General features: G+C 39.7%; 1 protein-coding gene across 1 annotated transcript in view; it reads left to right on the plus strand.

Moving 5' to 3' along the window:
- The first annotated feature begins 2,090 nt into the window (after nucleotides 1-2,090).
- COPB2 (coatomer protein complex subunit beta 2) overlaps nucleotides 2,091-22,121 on the plus strand; it is a 32,961-nt gene continuing 12,930 nt past the window's right edge. Inside the window, exons 1-10 of the mRNA XM_027544907.1 lie at nucleotides 2,091-2,218; nucleotides 7,439-7,576; nucleotides 13,057-13,143; nucleotides 13,347-13,473; nucleotides 14,680-14,828; nucleotides 16,641-16,787; nucleotides 17,729-17,828; nucleotides 18,487-18,629; nucleotides 18,874-19,073; nucleotides 20,406-20,516. Of these exons, the coding sequence (XP_027400708.1) occupies nucleotides 2,216-2,218; nucleotides 7,439-7,576; nucleotides 13,057-13,143; nucleotides 13,347-13,473; nucleotides 14,680-14,828; nucleotides 16,641-16,787; nucleotides 17,729-17,828; nucleotides 18,487-18,629; nucleotides 18,874-19,073; nucleotides 20,406-20,516 (1,205 nt within the window). The 5' untranslated portion in view covers nucleotides 2,091-2,215. The remainder of the gene's footprint in view (nucleotides 2,219-7,438; nucleotides 7,577-13,056; nucleotides 13,144-13,346; nucleotides 13,474-14,679; nucleotides 14,829-16,640; nucleotides 16,788-17,728; nucleotides 17,829-18,486; nucleotides 18,630-18,873; nucleotides 19,074-20,405; nucleotides 20,517-22,121) is intronic.

A 22,121-nucleotide genomic window follows, 5' to 3' on the forward strand; every position in this document is an offset into this window, starting at 1 on the left:
CACACATAATGTAATTTTATGTATTGGTTCATATTTGAGAATCTTATTCCTTTAAAATGAAATTTCTTTCAACCCAAATCCAAGAGGTATAATCTTCAGGCAGCATCTAGTATAGTGCTTTGGATATAGTACAAATTCAGTATGTACATTACATGAAATAATGTATAATGCACAACTACAGAACTTAATGGAAAATATATAGTCCAAGTGAGTATGATACTTGGGGCTAAGCCTCTCATCAATACCAACTAGGTAAACTCTTGGGTGCCTAGTGATGTACAAACATTTTTTTTTTTTAAGGTGAGGAACACTAAGACCCACAAAGAAATTACATTAGCAATAAAGCTCCTGCTAAAAGCCAAATTACTTGATGCAGAGTCTATATGTCTCCCTCTGAATATTACTTTCTACACACACACACACACACACACACACACAAACTCTTTTCCTTTCTGATAATTTAAAAGTCTACAAAAGCTTCAAGGCTACTTTCAGGCCTTTGCTACACATTTACATGTAGCAAAAGGTCAAAGTTATTTGGCCCACTGTGTTTAGAAAATTAAAAACTAAATTTATTTTAAAAAGTGGGAACTCAGAAGGTGGTGGTAGGCAAATGCTCTAGCAGTTCATTTTGCAATCCCTACGGCTCAGGTCCTTATGCTAGAGTTCAACTACCTTAATGAAGATGTATTTCAGTGGAGGAGAAAGAGCACAGGACTTTGAGGACATACCAAATCCTAACTCTACGATTTACTGTGTGGCCTTGGCTGGGACACTTCTTTGAACTTTAGTTTCCTCATTGGTTTCCTGAAATTCAAAGACGCGTGCTCCTTGGAAGACAAGCTATGACCAACCTAGATTAAAAAGCAGAGACATTACTTTGCCAACAAAGGTCCATAGAGTAAAAGCTATGGTTTTTCTAGTAGTTATGTATGGATGGAGGGTGGACCATAAAGAAAACTGAGCACCAAAAAACTGATGCTTTTGAACTGTGCTATTGGAGAAGACTCTTGAGAGTCCCTTGGACTGTAAGATCAAACCAGTCAATCCTAAAAGAAATCAGTCCTGAATATTCATTGGAAGGACGCATGCTGAGGCTGAAACTCCAATATTTTGGCCACCTGATGTGAAGAGCTGACTCATTGGAAAAGACCCTGATGCTGGAAAAGATAGAAGGCAGGAGGAGAAGGGGACAACAGAGGATGAGACGGTTGGACGGCATCACCGACTTGATGGACATGAGTTTGAGCAAGCTCCGGGAGTAGGTGATGGACAGGTAAGCCTGGTGTGCTGCCATCCATGGGATCAGAGACAGGACAGGGCAACTGAACTGACTGAACTGACTTCCTCATCAGTAATATGGAGGTAATTCAGATTTGATGTGAAGATGAGAGGAAAGTATTCTGGCACATAGCCGAAGATTGATATATAATTATAAATGAATGAACAATGAGGTCGATGCTCAACAAAAGGAGATCCTGCAGGCCCTGATGATACTCCTATCTCCTCAGTCAGTTCAGTCGCTCAGTTGTGTCCGACTCTTCGCGACCCCATGAATCGCAGCCAGGTCTCTGGGGAGCTCCAAAGCTGAAGACTCTTCGCTGCCCTTCGATCTCAGAAGTATGAAGCTCAGCCCTGAAAGCCGCCCACATCTTTCCAACAGAAATCGGTGCCCCGAGCAGGGCCGGGAAAGGACTACATGGGCCTCATTCTCAGGCAGACCAAGGTAAAAGTGGGCTGAGAGCCTCGCTTCATCTTCCCTTCTCTCCTCCGCCCTCTCCCTCTGACAGAACTTCTCAGCTCCTGTGACACAACTCCACTGTGGGGGAGTTTCTCCGGCCGTTAGCACTCGAAAGTAGCATTTCGCTTTTTCTTGTTTTTTTTTTTTTTTTTTAACTCTCAGTTTGTTTCTACTCCACTATGAGCTGCCCCAAGGCACTGCAAAGGATTCTAGAGGCCACACCCCGCTTTCTCCGGAGGCGCCAGGTCCGCTTAGGGCAGTCTGGAGGCCCTGTTGCCTAGGAAACTGGGGCGGGGCTTAGGAAACCAGCCCTGCGCCGACTTTGCGCAGGCGCTCGCTCTGGTCTTTACTATCGCGAGAACTCCGCCCGGAAGTTCCACGTCAGTCAGTCGCCTGGTCAGCGGGTCGGTGGGTTTCTCCAAGACTTCTTGGTCTGTAGCGAGTGAGGGCGCCCGGGCTCGGACCGACGGAGCCATGGTAAGTCCAGGCCTTGCAGGAGGCAGTGGGGCCCCATGTGGCCAAGGCCAATTCTTGGGGCTCCTGGCCTGGGACCCGCAGTTGTCCGCGGCCTGGGTTCCTGCTGCAGCCACCGCCTCAGGCCTTGAGGGGTCCTGGTCCAGTTTGAATTCTGGAAGGGAAGAGGCGGCAGGTCGTTTGGGAAGACAGTGCCTGGACGATCCCTGATTTCGGTGCTTAAGACGTTTGCTAGAGCTTCTGCGGTCTGCAGTGTAGGGAAATATAGGAAGCCGAAAATGTTGAATTCTGTAGGTTTTGATGAAACTACCTCATTGTGCCTTTAAAACGGTGACAGCTGATTTTGCACTCTTCTGCTTATTTTGGTATAGTATGCCGCAAACTACGAACTTAAACAGGGAGGCGCCCCCATCCCCCCCACCTTTCGAAATGTGAATGGATCCTATAGAGTCAAAAGTGGAATTTCAGATGCTTTGGAATCCCAGCTTAAGTGTCAAGGGAGAAGCGAAGAGTTGGGACGTATTTTATAAAACTGGTTGGCCTGCTTGTCTGCATTTGCAAATATAGTGACTGAAGAATAACCCTGAAAAGATCCTGATGCTGGGAAAGATTGAAGGCAGGAGAAGAGAGCGACAGAGGATGAGATGGTTGGATGGCATCACTAACTCAATGGACATGAGTTTGAGTAAACGGGAGTTGGCGATGAACAGGGAGGCCTGGCGTGCTGCAGTCCATGGGGTTGCAAAGAGTCGGACACGACTGAGTGACTGAACTGAAGAATGACAGTCATACAGCATTTTTGACAAATGACAGATCATCACACCGTTTTTTTATTATCACCCCCAAATATGCGCTAAAATATTTTTGCATTTAAGTTATAATAGTAAGAAAAACAGTGCGATAGTGTGAGAATTTCTTTCCAAAAGCATGCAAGAGATTGTGTATTTTGTATTTAAACATTTTCTTGCCCTTTTTTTTTTTTTAACTTGTTAGGCAACACAGGTTCAGAGATTTTGGAGCTTGAAGACCTTAGGGATTAATAAGTCCAGGTCCCTCACCTTGCAGTTAAAAGGGGGGAAAAAAGTTTAAGGCTAATTGCTGCAGAGTTTTAACTGCAACAGAAGTTGATTCCCTGGGGAAACTTGTGAACATTATGAATATTTCCATAAAAATGCATAAACACAGCATTGCATACAAATTTAATGGGCTCACTCACAGATACTCTCACCCACCAATACTCATTCATGAGCCTTCTTGGGTCCCCAGATAAGAGCCCCAGAACAAAACTTGAGTCCTCCTACCTTGTATTACCAAGGACCTGCTCTGGAGTGTGCTGTGGTTTTCAAAATGGACATTTTTGGAAACAGCCCCTTGCATCTGCCTAATTTAGTTTTCTTTTGCGATTTTTAAGAGTATTTTTATAATTAAATATTTCATTCTTTAACACATTTAAAATCTTTTACAAAAGATTTTAAATGTAAATTTGTTCACTCATTTACCATAGAGCGTTTACTGTGTGCCATGGATTTTGCTAAACATTTGCTTCCTAATTCTCATAGCAGGTGGGAGAGTGAGTTATAAATGTTCATGGAGTGGTTAAAATAGGCAAGGCACTGTTCTTACTGCTTAATACTGAATTTAATTCTCATTACACTAAGGGATAGATAATAGTCAATAGTTTTATATACATCAAACCTGAGGGAAGTTAAGTAAACTTGGCCACTGTCATGCATTTGAGATGAGCAGTGGAACTGAAGCTTGAGTGCATCATGATTCTTTAGATCTTGATTATCCTATCTGTTCTTAAACCTCTTTTGTTGTTGTTTAATCGCTCAGTCACGTGACCCCATGGACACACCGAGGCTCCTCTGTCCATGGGATTTTCCAGGCAAGAATTCTGGAGTTAATTGCCATTTCCTTCTCCACGGGATCTTCTCAGTTCAGGGACTGAACCCATGTCTCCTGTATTGGCAGGCAGATTCTTAAGTGCTGAGCCAGCACAGAAGCCTCCCATACCCAAATATATAAAGTGCTGAATATTGGACATGAATGAGCTCTTAAGGAGCATCTACTCTAGAAACCAAAAAGAGACATGTGCACAAATATTAAACGTTAAATTCTGTAGGATCCTGCAGGAAAGGATACTTCTAGTAGGGTAATCCAAAAGATTATATGATGGCAGTGACGTTTAAGCTAAGTCCTAAATGCCTTCGGCCTTGGGGAGATACAAGGAGATGTTTAGAGTTAAGGCTGTAATATGAGTATCTTTCCTGATAGCTCAGTTGGTAAAGAATCAGCCTGCAATGCAGGAGACCCCGGTTCGATTCCTCAATTGGGAAGATCCCCTGGAGTAAGGGAAAGGCTACCCACTCCAGTGGAAAATTCCATGGATGGAGAAGCCTGGTGGGCTACAGTCCTTAGGGTTGCAAAGAGTCAGACACAACCGAGTAACTTCACTTTCATTTTCACCCACTCCAGTATTCTTGGGCTTCCCTTGTGGTTCAGTTGGTAAAGAAGCCACCTGCAATGCTGGAGACCTGGGTTTGATCCCTGGGTTGGGAAGATTGTCTGGAGAAGGGAAAGGCTACCCACTCCAGTATTCTGGCTTGGAGAGTTCCATGGGCTGAATAGTCCATGGGGTCGCAAAGAGTCAGACATGACTGAGCCACTTTCAGTCACTTTTATGAGTACCTTACTCGTCTTGGTATTCCACAGTCCCTAGTACGATGTCTCATTCAAAGTAGGCACTAAAATATTGGGAGAAATGCAGCAAGAGCCCTTGGCTCTTGAGATTGTGCACTAGGGGCATGTTGTTATACTGGTATTGCTTTGTACCTTGGGCCACCTTCACTTTTACTCAGTAATCAATCATTTAAAACATTTTTTAATGGTAAAATGTGCATAGTTTAAAAGTGTACAATTTCCTCATTGGCTGGAGAAAAAGTATGAGATATGCTGGCTTATGTTAAACTCCCACCATGATTCCTGGCATATAATAGACACATCATGTTTGCTAACTATGGAGAGACCAGAAAAAAAGTTAATATTTGTGAAGGTAATTAATGGGGCAAGATCCAGAAATAGATGAAGTGAAAAAGTCCTGCTTCAGGAAGGAATGTGAAAATAATGGTTTGAAAGTAGAAAGTTTGAGATGGAGAAGACATTTTTGTGGCGATTGTGAAGAGCCAGAGAACTTAGATCTTTTAAAGGAAAGTAAGGGGTGGAGGTTGTTGCCAGAAGTAGGGGAGGCATTTATAGAAGTGAGAACCAGGTTTGAAGTAGTCAGTGACCCAGATTTAATAGATGTCCAAAACAATAAATAAGAGCTTTGTGAGGTGTTTGCTATGTCTCAGGAAATTACCTCTGCTGAAATCATTTAGCAGGCTTCATTTGTGTAGAAAAGTAATGTTAAATTTCTCTCCCATTCATGAACATCACAGAAGATAGCAAAAATAAAAATTTGATGGTAACTAAACTTGCCAAGTAAACTCTTAGGCTGTGTTTAAAACCTGCTGAAGGAGAAACAGGTTTTAAATCAGTCTTCCTCATATCTGCTTCCAAGAGAGAACTGAGACTACTGCCATAAGCCATCAGTGTGTATAATGAATTAACTTTTCTCCTAAAAAGCCATCCTTGGAAGAACTGAGAAAATAGTTATTTAGATCATTTTTTTTTCTGTGGTTCAGATGACAAATCCAGGTTGAAAAATGCTGTTTTAAACTCTTAGTATTTATGACAAGAGAGTATTTTAGCTTTGGTTCAAAATTCTTCTAATTTCCATTTGGTTATTATAACTTAAATCCATTAAAATATTATAAACATTCCCATTTGACTCCAGAGCCCTTCATGGACATGGCCCTTATTGATCCCACATTACATTGTCTAGCATTTACTATAATAACACTATTGCCAAAATACATCTACGATTCTCTGAAGAACTCAATTTAAAAAAATAGTAAAGGTATAATTGACATATTATTATGTTAGTTTTAGGTGTCTAATACAATGATTTGATATTTATATATAGTAAAACAATCACCACAATAAGTCCAGTTAACATTTGTCACCATACATAGTTATAAAATTGTTTGTTTTTGTGTTTTTTTCTTGTAATGAGAACATTTAAGATCTACTCTCTTAGCACCTGTCAAATACACAACACTGTATTAACTGCTTTGCTGTACAATACATCTCCATGATTTACTTTATAACTGGAAGTTTGTACCTTTTGACCCCCTCTACCTATTTCTCCCTCTTCTACACTCCACCTCTGGCAGCTACCAATCTGTTGTTCTCTGTATCTATGAGCCAGTTTTTTTTTTTTTTTTCTCATGTATCAACCAGAACAACATATCACAACATATTGAGGGCCAAAGTAGATACGAGAAATGAACTGTCTTGTTAAGTCAGAATTTAAAGAGTTCTGCAGAACTGTAAACATTGCTACTCTTATCACTGAATTTCTTTCAAAGCTGTAGTTATTTTGTTTAAGTTAACGTGAATAGGTTTAGTTTGTTTTTGAAAATGAATTAATACATGAATATTTTGAAGTTGTCTTAGTTTTAATTTTTAACATGATAAATATTAATAAATATAATCTACATAAATAAGGTGGCTCAAACGGTAAAGAATCTGCCTGCAATACAGGAGACTCGGGTTCGATCCCTAAATTGGGAAGATCCTTTGGAGAAGGGAATGGCAACCCACTCCAGTATTCTTGCCTGGCGAATTCCATGGACAGAGGAGCCTGGCGGGCTACAGTCCACGGGGTTGTAAAAGAGTTGGACACAACTGAGCCTTTCACCTTTCACCCTTCACATAAACAGAAGCTTTTTAGTGTCCTCAAAAATTAATACTGTAAAGGTGTCTGTAAACCAAAAAGTTTGACAAGTGCTGCTATGAGTTAAAGTTTTTTAAATAGTCGTATTTTTTGTATGTATGAGTGAATAAGTAGGTGCTTTAGACTTTAAACTGTGGCTACAGTTTCGCAAAGTAAAAACTGAATTGTTTTGTATGCATGTTCAGTTCAATTCAGTTCAGTCGCTCAGTCGTGTCCGACTCTCTGTGACCCCATGAATCGCAGCACGCCAGGCCTCCCTGTCCATCACCAACTCCCGGAGTTCACCCGGACTCACGGTCTGTTTTTACTCAAGATCGCAAACATGTTTCATTTGACATGGCAATATAACATTTTGTTTGCTTGTTTTTCATGTTTCTCCTTAGCCTCTGCGACTTGATATCAAGAGAAAACTTACTGCTCGATCCGATCGAGTTAAGAGTGTGGATTTGCATCCTACAGAGCCATGGATGTTGGCCAGTCTTTACAATGGTAGCGTGTGCGTTTGGAATCATGAAACACAGGTAGAAATTTTTAAGGACTTTATTAGAAATACTGTCTTAGACTGTTTATAATGAAAGAAAATAAATATAATGGTAGTGTGTGTATGTGTGTGTATATATATATATATATATATATACTGCTTTTCCAAATAAATTGGTACAAAGTATTTTTAATAAAGATAAGCTAACATTTATGAAGATAGAGCTTGTGGTAGAAACTGTTCTGGGCTCATTGTATCCAATATTGAAGTATTAAGTTCTCATGTAGGTAGTATTAGCTCTTCTTTGAAGAAACTGACCAATATAAGATCACTTGCTCTAGATAATAGTATTTAATGGTGCTTAATTTGCCATTCAGTGAGTATTCTAAAAATCTTAAAAATGGGATTTTTACTTTTACTAATTTTCCCCCACATGCTTAATATAATGCATGGTGCAGATAACTTTCAGGCAGCCATACAGATTATAGACAATATCAGAGATGTTTGCAGTCAGCTTTTCATTACATGTGGAAATATGTCTTTACAGATTATCTGTCTTAAATGCTTTCCTCTGAGTAAGTAATATATTTTTCAACTTAGTTTATCTTTTCCAGTCTTTTTTGGCCATCCTTAATCTTTTTCTTTCAACGTATAGAACATATAGTCAGCACTATACTATACAGTTTTGTGTCTATTTATACAGTAATTATCCCCAACATCCAAGGTTAAGTTTTTAAAATCCAGATAAAATTCACATTTGAGGGGTTTAAGATGGCAAAAATAGGCCTTAGGAGGAACCAAGTTCAAAAGTAAACTTAACAGCTTATATCATTCTAATGAAACAGTAAGGACTGCACATTCAACTAGGACCCCACCAGTGATATTTTATTCACATTAACATTTTGTTTTCTGCTGTATCCCAGTGTCTATGACGTTACCTGACATACAATAAGTGCTCAGTAACTATGTGTTGAACTACTGAATAATAAACTTTCCTATCAGTATATCACTAATTCAGAATTTCTGTCCTCTGCAGTTTCAAATCTTGTGAATTCCTTTTGCCTTGCTGTGGAAAGGATGCTTGCTAACTGCTTTTGGTGGGGTAGGGGATCTATTCTATCCAAATGTTTAAAATCTTTCTGATTTTGTGCTTAACAGATATATTGGTGCCTCCCCCACCCCCGCCATGCTTCTTAGGGGTTCCCTCTGTCAGCTCCATTTTACCATCGCTCGCTCTCCTTCCTCTCACTATGGTATGCTCTAAAGCCCAGGTGTACTTCGCTTACTTTTACTATAATGTAACTGCTTGATTCAGGTCATCTACTTTGCTTCATCTTTGTGTTTGTACCCTTCTGTGCCCTTCTGCAGGACCATCTGCTTCCCCCTTCATAATTCATCTCATTGGTAATTTTTAAAATTTCCTTCTTTCCTTCAAGAAAATAAGGTTCTGTGAGGACAGGGCTTTTCCTAGTGTTAATTCCCATTGTTATTTCAAGTGGGCACCTGACAGTCAGGCTCGCAGTAGATACTCAGTAAGTCTTATTGAATGGTTGATTTGTTTTGGATGTCCCTGCTTTTCTTCCTTTATCACCAACAGAAGTTACTTGGCACTCATGTATATGGAGAGCAACATGCTTGAAAGAGCCGAAAAGGTTTTAGGGAGTAAATTCAAATGTTCTTGAATTTCAAATGAGGAATTATATACTCTTTGCGGTGATGGGTGCAGCAGTTAAAAAATCAGTATGTTAGAATTTGAAGCCATCCTGCTAATTAAATGATGTGGGGAAGACTTAACCATGTTGAGGCTTGATTTACTTACCTAAATGAAAATGATATGTTGCCTTTCTTACTTCACAGGATTGTCAGAATGATTAAATCAAATTAGATTAAATTGTGTATGAAACCTGTCAGGCACCATACAAGTATTTCTTTATTTACTTACTTCTCATTGGTGATTTATATGTTGAGTGTGTAGTATTTCATCCTTTTTATCTTGTTTAGTTTCTGGAGTAGGAAGACCATCCCTTAGGTCATTTGTATCAGCCACAGCTTTTAATGTAGACCTGAACCATGACTGTTAGTGCTGTGGCTGCTTTATTTTTTACTGCTCAGCAGATCCCTGAGTTTGTTGCCTCCTTAAGAGGCCTTACAAATAGCTGTGAAAAGAAGAGAAGTGACAAGCAAAGGAGAATAGGAAAGATATACGTATCTGAATGCAGAGTTCCAAAGAATAGCAAGGAGAGATAAGAAAGCCTTCCTCAGCGATCAATGCAAAGAAATAAAAACAACAGAATGGGAAAGACTACCGATCTCTTCAAAAAATTAGAGATACCAAGGGAACATTCATGCAAAGATGGGCTCAATAAAGGACAGACATGGTATAGACCTAACAGAAGCAGAGGATATTAAGAAGAGGTGGCAAGAATACACAGAAGAACTATACAAAAAAAGAACTTCACAACCCAGATAATCACAATGGTGTGATCACTTAACTAGAGCCAGACATCCTGGAAAGTGAAGTCAAGTGGGCCTTAGGAAGCATCAATATGACAAAGCTAGTGGAGGTGATGGAATTCCAGTTGAGCTATTTCAACTCCTAAAAGATGATGCTGTGAAAGTGCTGCACTCAGTATGTCAGCAAATTTGGAAAACTCAGCAGTGGCCACAGGACTGGAAAAGGTCAGTTTTCATTCCAGTCCCAAAGAAAGGCAATGCCAAAGAATGCTCAAATTATTGCACAATTGCACTCATCTCACACGCTAGTAAAGTAATGCTCAAAATTCTCCAAGCCAGGCTTCAGCAGTGAACTTCCAGATGTTCAAGCTGGTTTTAGAAAAGGCAGAGGAACCAGAGATCAAATTGCCAACATCTTCTGGGTCATCGAAAAAGCAAGAGAGTTCCAGAAAAACATCTATTTCGCCTTTACTGACTATACCACAGCCTTTGACTGTGTGGATCACAATAAACTGTGGAAAATTCTGAAAGAGATGGGAATACCAGACCACCTGACCTACCTCTTGAGAAACCTATATGCAGGTCAGAAGCAACAGTTAGAATTGGACATGGAACAACAGACTGGTTCCAAATAGGAACAGGAGTACGTCAAGGCTGTATATTGTCACCCTGCTTATTTAACTTCCATGCAGAGTACATCATGAGAAACGCTGGGCTGGAAGAAGCACAAGCTGGAATCAAGATTGCTGGGAGAAATATCAATAACCTCAGATATGCAGATGACACCACCCTATGGCAGAAAGTGAAGAACTAAAGAGCCTCTTGATGAAAGTGAAAGAGGAGAGTGAAAAAGTTGGCTTAAAGCTCAACATTCAGGAAACGAAGATCATGGCATCCGGTCCCATCACTTCATGGGAAATAGATGGGGAAACAGTGTCAGACTTTATTTTGGGGGGCTCCAAAATCACTGCAGATGGTGACTGCAGCCATGAAATTAAAAGACGCTTACTCCTTGGAAGGAAAGTTACGACCAACCTAGACAGCATATTAAAAAGCAGAGACATTACTTTGCCAACAAAGGTCCGTCTAGTCAAGGCTATGGTTTTTCCAGTGGTCATGTATGGATGTGAGAGTCAGACTGTGAAGAAGGCTGAGCGCCGAAGAATTGATGCTTTTGAACTGTGGTGTTGGAGAAGACTCTTGAGAGTCTCGTGGACTGCACGGAGATCCAACCAGTCCATCCTAAAGGAGATCAGTCCTGGGTGTTCACTGGAAGGACTGATGTTGAAGCTGAAACTCCAATACTTTGGCTACCTGATGCGAAGAGTTGACTCATTTGAAAAGACCCTGATGCTGGGAGGGATTAGGGGCAGGAGGAGAAGGGGATGACAGAGGATGAGATGGTTGGATGGCATCACCAACTTAGTGGACATGAGTTTGGGTAAACTCCGGGAGTTGGTGATGGACAGAGAGGCCTGGTGTGCTCCGGTTCATGGGGTCGCAAAGAGTCGGACACAACTGAGCGACTGAACTGAACTGAACTAAGAGCTTTTGTGCGTTACCATGTCATCTTGTAGGTTGCATGTTCTGCCTGCTCAACGTGTGTCTGTATCACAGTCAGCTGGTAATGATTGTGCAGGTTGCAGCTCATGTCCTCACTTATTCAGTCTTTTCTGAAGAATCTTTGAGGTCTTGCTCAAGAAGCCAGATTGGGCTCAACAGTTCTTACGAACCAATTCCTATTTTTAAATTTGGTACACCTGGTTAATCAATCATAATATGCTCTTTTCACTATTCTCTAGTACAGAAACAGATACAGAAAAGTGATAGTTTGGGGCTTCCCTGGTGGCTCAGTGGTAAAGAATCCACCTGTCAATGCAGGAGACATGGATTCGATACCCAAACCAGAAGCGTACCACATACCGCAGAGCAGCTAAGCCCGTGCACCACAGCTATTGATTCTGTGCCTCAGAGCCTAGGAACAGCTACATGAGCCCATGTGCCACAACTGCTGAAGCCTGTGCACCCTTGCGCCTGTGCTGTGCTTTAAGAAAGGCCACTGCAATGAGAGGCCCATGCACAACAACGAGAGAAGAGCCCCCAGTCTCCACAGCTAGAGAAAAACTTGTGCAGCAGGAAGACCCAGAACAGCCAAAAAATAAATTGTATATATAAAAAAAGAATGAAATAATTTTTTAAAAGGGATAGTTTGACTTTCAGAATTTTAGAGAACAAAGTATCAAAGTGGGAGGACAAAGAAATGCATTCGTTGTTGTTCTTTCTGGCACGGTCTTCTAGTTTTCCACCTTTATCCTGTGTGTATCATTCTTTTCTGAGCAGCTTTCTATCCTGTGTATATAATTCTATTCTGAGCAGCTTTAAAGGACATCTTAATCACTGTGAGGAATTAGAAATCACTTAGTTCATCACTAAAAAGAAACAGCTTCTGTATGGAAGTATATTGCTGAAGTATACAAAAGAATTGTATATTGTTTATAAGTTTATTTTATGAATTTATGGGTTTAATTTTTAAAAGAACAAAACTAAGAGCTAATTCATTCAATAAATACTTATTACACATGGGTTGTTTTTCATCCGCTGTTCTTAGGCTCTAGGTATACAGTGGTGAACAAGATTCCCACCCTCAGGGGGCTTAGCAGGAAAGACTGACATTAAGCATGTAATTATGAAAGTGCTATGTTGTAAAAGTGGAGTATAAGGTTCTTTGGGTGGGTTTTCAGGTGGAGAGAATGGGAGCAAAGGTAAGGCTGAGAGTAGCTAAGGATGGGGCTAGAGAAGTAGGGAAGGACTGGAGCACAGAGGATGGGGAGATTCATCTTGTGGATATTTGCTTTCTTTTTTCTTTTATAAGTATTTTAGGTTTGAATCTGTTTAAGAAAAGATGGTTGGTCAATGTTTTCCATTCAACTGCTTTTATATTTTAGCTAGAGAATATTTTTAAGATTAGAAGTGATCTAAATAATTGGATGTTTTAAATATAACAGAAAAGATTTTTCAGTTGTTTTTTCATAACTCAAAGTGGTATGTTCTTGTTACATTTTTAAGACACTGGTGAAAACATTTGAAGTATGTGATCTTCCTGTCCGAGCTGCAAAGTTTGTTGCAAGGAAGAATTGGGTTGTAACAGGAGCGGTAAGTAAGCATATGAATTTCTAATCCCATTTCTGAATTGGTCAGTGATTACCTAAATGAGTTGCAGAATTTTGATTCTTGCTTTCTTTTGTTAATTAGTGCAGTGTTTTGAAGCCTGAACTTTATACCTTGAGCCTATAGTATATTTTTTTGTGCAGTTTACTTCATAAGAGTAATGATGGTTTTTAAATTTTCATTTCTAGGATGACATGCAGATTAGAGTATTCAATTACAACACTCTGGAGAGAGTTCATATGTTTGAGGCACATTCAGACTACATTCGCTGTATTGCTGTTCATCCAACCCAGCCTTTCATTCTAACCAGCAGTGGTAAGAGATGACCCCTATTGGTCATGTAGGTCTCTTTGAGTAATTCATTTTCATTTAGTGAGACATGCAATTCATTTACTGCTGTTACAAGTAGAGTTCTGATTTCAAGCAGCCTTTAAACTATTTAAATCCATTAACATGCTATCAGTGCTGCTTGCTTTTGTATTTTAATGAATGTCAGCTCTACTTAGGATTTGTGTAGCAGTTGCTCTGATTCCTGTCAGGGAAGACCTGAAGGTCTAGATGTGGAACATCTGCTGAACAGAAAGCTAATTTACCTGCTGAGTGAGTGAGTTTTTGGCAGATTGCCATATACTCTAGTCAGTTTTATCTTTATATTCAGACTAGTTTGCACCTTGGTATTATGTATAAAGCAGTGGAGCTTTTTGGAAGGCAGTTAAAACAAGTTGCCGGAGAAGGCAATGGCACCCCACTCCAGTACTCTTGCTTGGAAAATCCCATGGATGGAGGAGCCTGGTAGGCTGCAGTCCATGGGGTTGCTAAGAGTCGGACACGACTGAGCGACTTCACTTTCACTTTTCACTTTCATGCATTGGAGAAGGAAATGGCAACCCACTCCAGTGTTCTTGCCTGGAGAATCCCAGGGACGGGGGAGCCTGGTGGGCTGCTGTCTATGGGGTCACACAGAGTCAGACACAACTGAAGTGATTTAGCAGTAGCAGTAAAACAAGTTGCACTAAATTGGTAATAGCTCTTTGAAACATTTTTAAGTTAGAAATTGAGAAGTATTTCAGAACTTTTTTTAACCAGTTGAAGCCTGGCGTGCTGCAGTCCATGGGGTTGAAAAGAGTCAGACATGACTAAGCAACTGAACTGATTAAAAGAGAAATGCTTGTTTCTGAAATAGTCATTGTCATCATTATTCAGTCATACTTAGACTCTAATTAAACTTGTTACTCTTTTATCATTCTGTAAAACCCATTGAGTCTATTTTAAATTTTTTCCATGAAAATTGTATATTTGCTATTAGTAATCTCTTTTATCTCCATTCTTCAGAAAGTTAAAATTATTCTTAGAATAAGCATTTTGAAAAAATCTGTTCAATTCTGATTCGGTGTCTGTAAGTCATGGAATATATGATTTGTGTTAGATTTTCTTCCTTAAAAAGGCACAGAGATTCTGCACCTTAGTTCTGAATGAAAGAAATAGATATTGCAACTAAGTGGAGACTTTCTTTTGGTGTAGATGACATGCTTATTAAACTCTGGGACTGGGATAAAAAATGGTCTTGCTCACAAGTGTTTGAAGGACACACCCATTATGTAATGCAGATTGTGATCAACCCTAAAGATAACAACCAGTTTGCTAGTGCTTCTTTGGACAGGACAATCAAGGTAAGATGCCCATTGTTTGTGTCAGTTATGCTTGTTGGTGAGATATAATTGTGTTAGGTATTTTACTGCTGTCTTCCCAGAAAGTTATTCCTATCTTAGAAGTTTCCCTCAAAAGCTCATTTTGAAGCAAAATAGGACTTCTTATTTTGATTCAGAAGGGCATATTCTGTTTAGAAAAATGGTGTGGCAACTCAGTGCTCTTAATGGAGGGGTGTTTCTCCATGTGGAAGCAGTATATTGTAAGAGTTTTAAACCTCTGCAAACCCAGAATAAGAAAATGCCTGTGTCTTCTCTAGGTCACTGTTTTCCTCTTTGTTAGTGTATTTGCTGTTTCCTTCTGCTGATTATTAATCTATTTCATTTGCCTCCATTCTCTTTTTCTTACTCTATTTCTCCATACCACTGCCAGTTATCTTTCTAAAACATGGGTTCCGTCTTGTCAGTTCCCAATCTAAGGGTAAAGTCCAGATGCCTTGGTGTGGAATACAAGGGTTTGCAAGACCAACCTTAGCTAATGTTAGGAGTCATGTCCTGTAAACCTGGTCTCCTCACCATTTTCTCAAGAAGCCATGAATGTTCACGGAACCTTACCTCATTCAGCTGGTCCCTCTGCCTACAGTATTCTTTATTCTCCCTTTTTGATTTCTTTCCTCTGGAGAATTACTCATCTTTCAAGGCTTAGCAGTTATTTACTCTGAGAAGCTCCCTTCAGACATCCGTTTCACCCCTAGACAGAGCCATTCTCATCCCATTCCTTCCATTCTTTTTGGCCTCTTATGGCCTTCCTGCTGAATAATAATGGGAAATCTTTATTCCTGAAATGTTGATGTTTGGGGCAGGAACCGTATGTTACCCTTCTCCCACAAGCAGACACACATTGGCAAGCAGCACAGTGCCCTGTCTGTATTAGATGCATGTTGCAGTGAGTGCACATATATTCCTTTTCCCACTGTAGTATTTAAAATATTTCCATATGCATAGATTTAACTTCGCTTACATGAACAGGCTTACATCTATGTAACATTTTTATTAGTTTTCCTTTACCTTATATAAACTGTTGTCTTCTGTTTGACAACTTATTATTAAATAGTACATGTTGAATATCTTAGGGCTTTGAATTACTTTATTATCATTTTTCTTTTACTAAATTATCCTTGTTTTTGACATAGGTTAAAAACTTTGAAATTAGTTTCAAACTTTCTTCACTAAATTCGATATAACTTGAGGACAAAATTGTCTTACCTTTGGCCCTAGTAAAGTTTGTTTACATATCTTTGTATTCCCCACGGGGCCTCGCATGTAGTGGTCATACAAAATAAATATTTGTAAAGATAAAGCTCAATAGCAGTGCTGTAGTAATATTTGACTGCTTTTTCATACTTGAAATTTTTTGATTAAAGCAGTAATTTTTTTCCTTTTAATACATCTCACTAAGTCCATTTTCATTAGCTTTGTGTTACTAATAACTCTCTCATAACATCATTTCCTACCCTTACAGTAGTGTTTCTCAAAGTCAAGACACCTGGGGTGTCTGTTGAAAATCTAGATTCCTGAATTTCATTGTAGTTCCACTGAATCATAATCTCTAAGGATAAAGCCTGGAATTTGGCATTTCAGAGAATGCCATAGTGATTCTGCCCTCTGGAAATTCAAGTAAAGTGAGAAAGAACCCAAACACGTGGGTGAAAAACTGAGCATTCTTCAGCTTCTCTGCTGGGCTTTGGCATTTCTGTGACCTGTCAGGGGTGTGGTGGAGCTGCCTTCTGAAATGAAGGCCCCATGTTGACTGGCAGATGCTGTTGCTCTCTGAAGGTGTGGCAGCTGGGCTCATCGTCCCCAAACTTCACTCTGGAGGGACATGAGAAAGGTGTGAATTGCATTGATTACTACAGTGGTGGTGACAAGCCATACCTCATCTCAGGAGCAGATGACCGTCTTGTGAAAATATGGGACTATCAGGTACAGTTTTTTCATAGCTTACTTGCCTTATGTTAGATGTACGTCTCACTGTTTCTTACAGGACAGTTCAAACTTGGGTTGTTGAACTCTGTTTTGAGCATAATAATAAGGCATCAGGAATTGCACCTAAACTGTGGTCTCAGAATTCCCCATGAAAATAACAACAAATGCTTATTAAGAGTTTAAAAATAAAATGCCATCATGTTCATTTTTCATTTACTACTAGAAATGAGAAATTTCAAGGTTTTAATTAAAATGAATTCTTATATCCTTTAGTATCCTCATTGGCAGACTTCCATTTGTATTTCAAAACTAGCACACTAGTGACCAATGTCATACATCACAATAGTGCTATCATTTTGCCACATAAACTCTTGTAAACCTGATTATGAACTCTTGTTTCTACACTTTTTATCTCCAAGATTTTAAATTTTAATTTTTTTGTTTCTCACCCACTCCAGTGTTCTTGCCTGGAGAATCCCAGGGACAGGGGAGCCTTGTGGGCTGCCATCTATGGGGTCGCACAGAGTCAGACATGACTGAAGCGACTTAGCACATCAAAATAACCACGAATAGTTAATAAAATGAGGCCTAGAAAACCACTTATCGTGAGATACTCAAATCTGTGTTTAAATGCAGGATAAAAACATTAAAGACATCTTAGGAAATGGGGGCACTGATACTTAGATGAAAACCATCTCTTTCAGGGTGTGTGTGTGTGTATGTTTTCTTCTTTAAATATGATAGTTACTTTTGCCTGTACTATCAAATAATGAGAAAACATGTACACAATAAGATGATTCTCTTTCAAAAATCTCTGTATTGAATATTGTTTAGATTTTTATGACCATTATCATTGATTGTGTATCTGTGCTCGGGGAAAATTAAGGATGAGTTATTGTTTTCCACTAATAAGAGTGTTTTCTGTGTATTGACTATAGAATAAAACTTGTGTACAGACACTGGAGGGACATGCCCAAAATGTGTCTTGTGCCAGTTTTCATCCTGAGCTGCCCATTATCATCACAGGTTCAGAAGATGGTAAGTTAGAAATGTATATTTATTCCTATGCTTATCATTCATTGCTGAGTGGATACGTAAGCCAGCTTAGTGCCCTACACTTTCATTGGAGGTTTCAAAAGATTTTGCTATTTTTTAATAGAGTAGATTACTTAAGCTATAGTAGAGTACAAGGACATTGTTACTATCATTATCATCATCATGATTCTGATGTGTTTTGACTCTGATAGGTACATAAGAGGACACCTAGAAGTGCTAGGGGAAGACGGAAAAAGCCTGTGCTTTGGAGTCTGAAATCCTGGGATCAGATTCAGGCTCTGCCACTTCATAGATGTGTGATTTAGATACATTATGAAATGGGAATAGATATACCTGCTTCATAGGATCATAGTGCAAGGATGTGGAGAAATAACATAGAAAGCATCTGGCATGTAGTAGGCACTGTACCCAGGAATCCTGTCATTATTTCACACATAAAAATGACATTTCTTTGTTTTAGCTTGTTATGTACTTTCTATTATATGTTTATGTTGCTCTATAAAGTCACAGACTACAGATCAAAAATGAAGCTTCCAGGAAGTGTGTTGTGTTTGAATATAAAGACTTGACGTGGCTGGTCCACCTGACAGTTCACTTTTGGGTATTCAAGTCAAATGGCTGATTCACATTGTTTTTTCAGGAACTGTGCGTATTTGGCATTCAAGCACCTATCGCCTTGAGAGTACTTTGAATTATGGAATGGAGAGAGTATGGTGTGTGGCCAGCCTGCGAGGGTCCAATAACGTTGCTTTGGGCTATGATGAAGGGAGCATCATTGTTAAGGTAATCTCTCATTGCACCGTCTCTGAATAGGGTATACAGGGGGAGCAGTTTTCTTCTAAGTCACCAGCTTTGTTAAACTGGCACTCTGTCATTGAGCTATGTACTTAAAAGAGATTAGGTACTGGCGAGGAGAGTTAAGTGGAAGAAAGGAGCCCTCCATTAAATGAAAATAGAAAATGTTTATTTTGTTGTAGTTTCATTTGTTCTCCTTTTTGTGGCTAAAAGTCATTTGTCATTCCTCCAGCTTGGTCGGGAGGAACCTGCCATGTCCATGGATGCCAATGGAAAGATAATCTGGGCCAAACATTCAGAAGTCCAGCAGGCCAACCTAAAAGCAATGGGAGATGCTGAAATTAAAGATGGAGAAAGACTGCCACTGGCAGTAAAAGATATGGGCAGTTGTGAAATATACCCTCAGACTATTCAGCACAATCCTAACGGGCGGTAAGCCACCACCAGAATCTCCCTCTGGACCTCTGTGTGTGTTTGCATATCCACAGCTTGTCTCGCAGCCCTGCCTGTGATGCGCATTCCTCATGGAGCTTTTGCCCTGACCTCACAGTCCTCAACACAGTGGCAGGCAGCCAGGCCTGTTGATCTTATCTTCATGCACAGTGAAGCATAATTGCCTTCCTGGCCTTTCCCACTACACAGTTTTGAACAGTGGAATAGTTTTGTGTTGACTCTACTTCATATGTGTTGGTATGCGTCCTTATGACATGTCCTTATGCTCCTTCAAGGGCAAGAATCCTGTTTTACCCAAGACTTAGTAGGTGCTCTCTACATATTTGCTGACTCATTGCTCTTAAGAAGAGTTGTGAGGTCTTTGTCTTTTGAAAAAGTTTTGGGAAAGGTAATAATTCTGCTTCTTCTCTGTAATTTGTACCATCAGCTTTGTTTCTCCCTTAAGATTTGTAAAGCACTGAACATCTTGTTTCTCATACAATGAGTTTAAACGTGTAAGCTTTAAAAATTATTTTAAAGTAGATCTGAGCATTTTATAATGCTGTCCTGAGTATTAAAAAAGACCAAGTATATAAACCAAGTATGCTGCCTTGTTCAGTAAATGGTCTCCATAATTACTTGCAATAAAGTTTTCTTATGAAGAATAAGAACACATTACATATTTTCCCCTTAATATCATAAAACAATTTTTGCTTAAGTTTTACATTTCACCTTTGGCAGTCAAATAACAGCCAATATGTCTGTTGAGAAAGTTTTGACCATGCAACATTCTTTTTTTCCAATCAAATGTTAAAAATACCCTGTTTATTACAAATATCATAAATTTAACAGTCATTGAAAAGTGGGGTAAGATATTTTCATTTATTTGAATGATCAGCTTTAAAGTGATGGTAGCCTTGCAAGAAGGTCATGCCTTCTTATTGTGTAGATGTAATGAGCAAAATGCCAGGTATCTGAGTACTCAACAAATGCTAGTTGAATTATTGGAGTCCTCTCCTATACGTCTCCAGCCTTTCTTATCTTCCTGACCCTTTGTTTGTAAGAGAGGCCATTGCAATAATATTTTCAGCAGTAACCCCATCTTCATAATCTGCTTTTGATTTGTTGGGTGTAGTATTTTTGTCTAGCTCTGTATTCCAAGAAATATGTAACTTTAAAAGATATTAGGTTCATTTGTTACAGTCAACTGAAATAACATTTGTTATTAGAAATATTTCACCATATTAGAAACAAGATAAATCATTGTTTCTTAACTTCTGCATGTCATTGGTCCTCTGTACTTCTCCCCACCCTGGCTTTTCTAACTTGTAGGTTTGTTGTGGTGTGTGGTGACGGCGAGTACATCATCTACACGGCAATGGCACTGAGGAACAAGAGCTTTGGGTCTGCCCAGGAGTTCGCGTGGGCCCACGACTCTTCAGAGTAAGTTTTGTCTGTGTCATATCAGCTGCCCCTGATAACCAGTGGGCATTCTGTATGCAGCTGTATTGAAGAGGTCTGCAAGGCTCAGTAGGCTGTGCTTCTCCATGTTGAAGACCAGTTCTCACCAGACCTGTGTTGGAGGATTAGTCAGGGGCAAATGTGCAGCATGAGCTGCATTTAACATTTTATACTCGGTTTTGAGCTGGCTCACTCAATCTGACCCAATAATAAACTGGGGACCCAACACCTATTTTTCCTTGGTGGAGCCCAAGGCAGGGCTGAAGGCAGAGTAGTCCCTCAGATAAAGACCTTGGCAGGTCCCACCTCCCCACTCAGAACCTGCATCCTGAGCTGCTGCTGCTGCCCTCATCTGAACCACTTGGAGAGATACTAGATTCTAATGTAATCATGATAAAAACTTAATGAATCTGTGATAAAACATCACAGAAATGATGATGTTACTTATCTCCCATTCTTAAATTCTGTCTGAATTCAAAATGTTCATAAAATTGTCTCATTAAAAACAGAAAAAAATCTACCTCTCAATATTATACTAGATATTTACTGACTGGTTCCTTTTTGATTCCTGTTTGGTGCATGTAATAAACATGGGGGTTTTGGTTTTTTCCAGACTACACACTGAGTTACATCTTCATAGTTTTCTTGGTTTTGTTTTCTCCATATTTTGTGTTGCCTCTTCTGCCAACAGTGGGCAACTTAGGCCTCAGCATTGCTCAGTAAGATGCATGCTTTTTAGTTTTTAACAAAAAGGTCCCTGAGAGGTAAGATCTTTTCATCAGTTTCCTAAATAAACTCATTTATGCACAGTTCCATATACTAAAAAGTACTTTGTTACCTTGAGCACGGTTATGGTTTGTGACTTGCCATACCTCTCTCAGCACACGTCTCCCTCTGTTTTGATAGTTCCCTCTTTTCAGGTTTATCCAGCCCAGGCCCTCCCTGTTCAGCATCTTTCCTATTGGAGCAAAGTACTTATTCCATCCCTTTCTCATAATACTCTTGAATATCCAGCCATAGCCCCCTTTCAAGAGAGAAGCCAGAGTATACACAATTTATAAGTTGTTGCTAAGCATGACTGACCTAGTGAGCCACTTATAAAAGTTTTTGTTTTTTTAAGTTACTTTTTATTGAGGAATAATTTATACAAAATAAAAGGCACTGTTTTAAGTGTATCTTTCAGCGAATTTGGACACATGGATGTAACCTGTAACCACCAGCACAGTCAACATTTCTGTCACCTCAAAAACAATCCCCTTGTTTCTCTTATAGGCAGCACCCCACCCTTGTTCCCCACTAGATTAGATTTGTCTTCTTTAGGATTTCATCAGTGGAGTTGTGCGGTATATACTTGTCGTCTGGCTTGTTTTGCTCAGCATAATGTATTTGAGCTGCATCCATGTTATTACATGGGCTTCCCGGATTGCTCAGTGATAACGAATCTGCCTGCGATGCAGGATATGTGCGGGTTTGATCTCTTATCTGGGAATATCCCCTGGAGAAGGAAATGGCTACCCACTCCAATATTTTTGCCTGTGGAATCCCACGGACAGAGGAGCCTGGCAGGCTACAGTCTGGGGTTGCAAA

This window comes from Bos indicus x Bos taurus, chromosome 1, assembly GCF_003369695.1.
Source record: "Bos indicus x Bos taurus breed Angus x Brahman F1 hybrid chromosome 1, Bos_hybrid_MaternalHap_v2.0, whole genome shotgun sequence".
Classification (NCBI taxonomy): domain Eukaryota; kingdom Metazoa; phylum Chordata; class Mammalia; order Artiodactyla; family Bovidae; genus Bos; species Bos indicus x Bos taurus.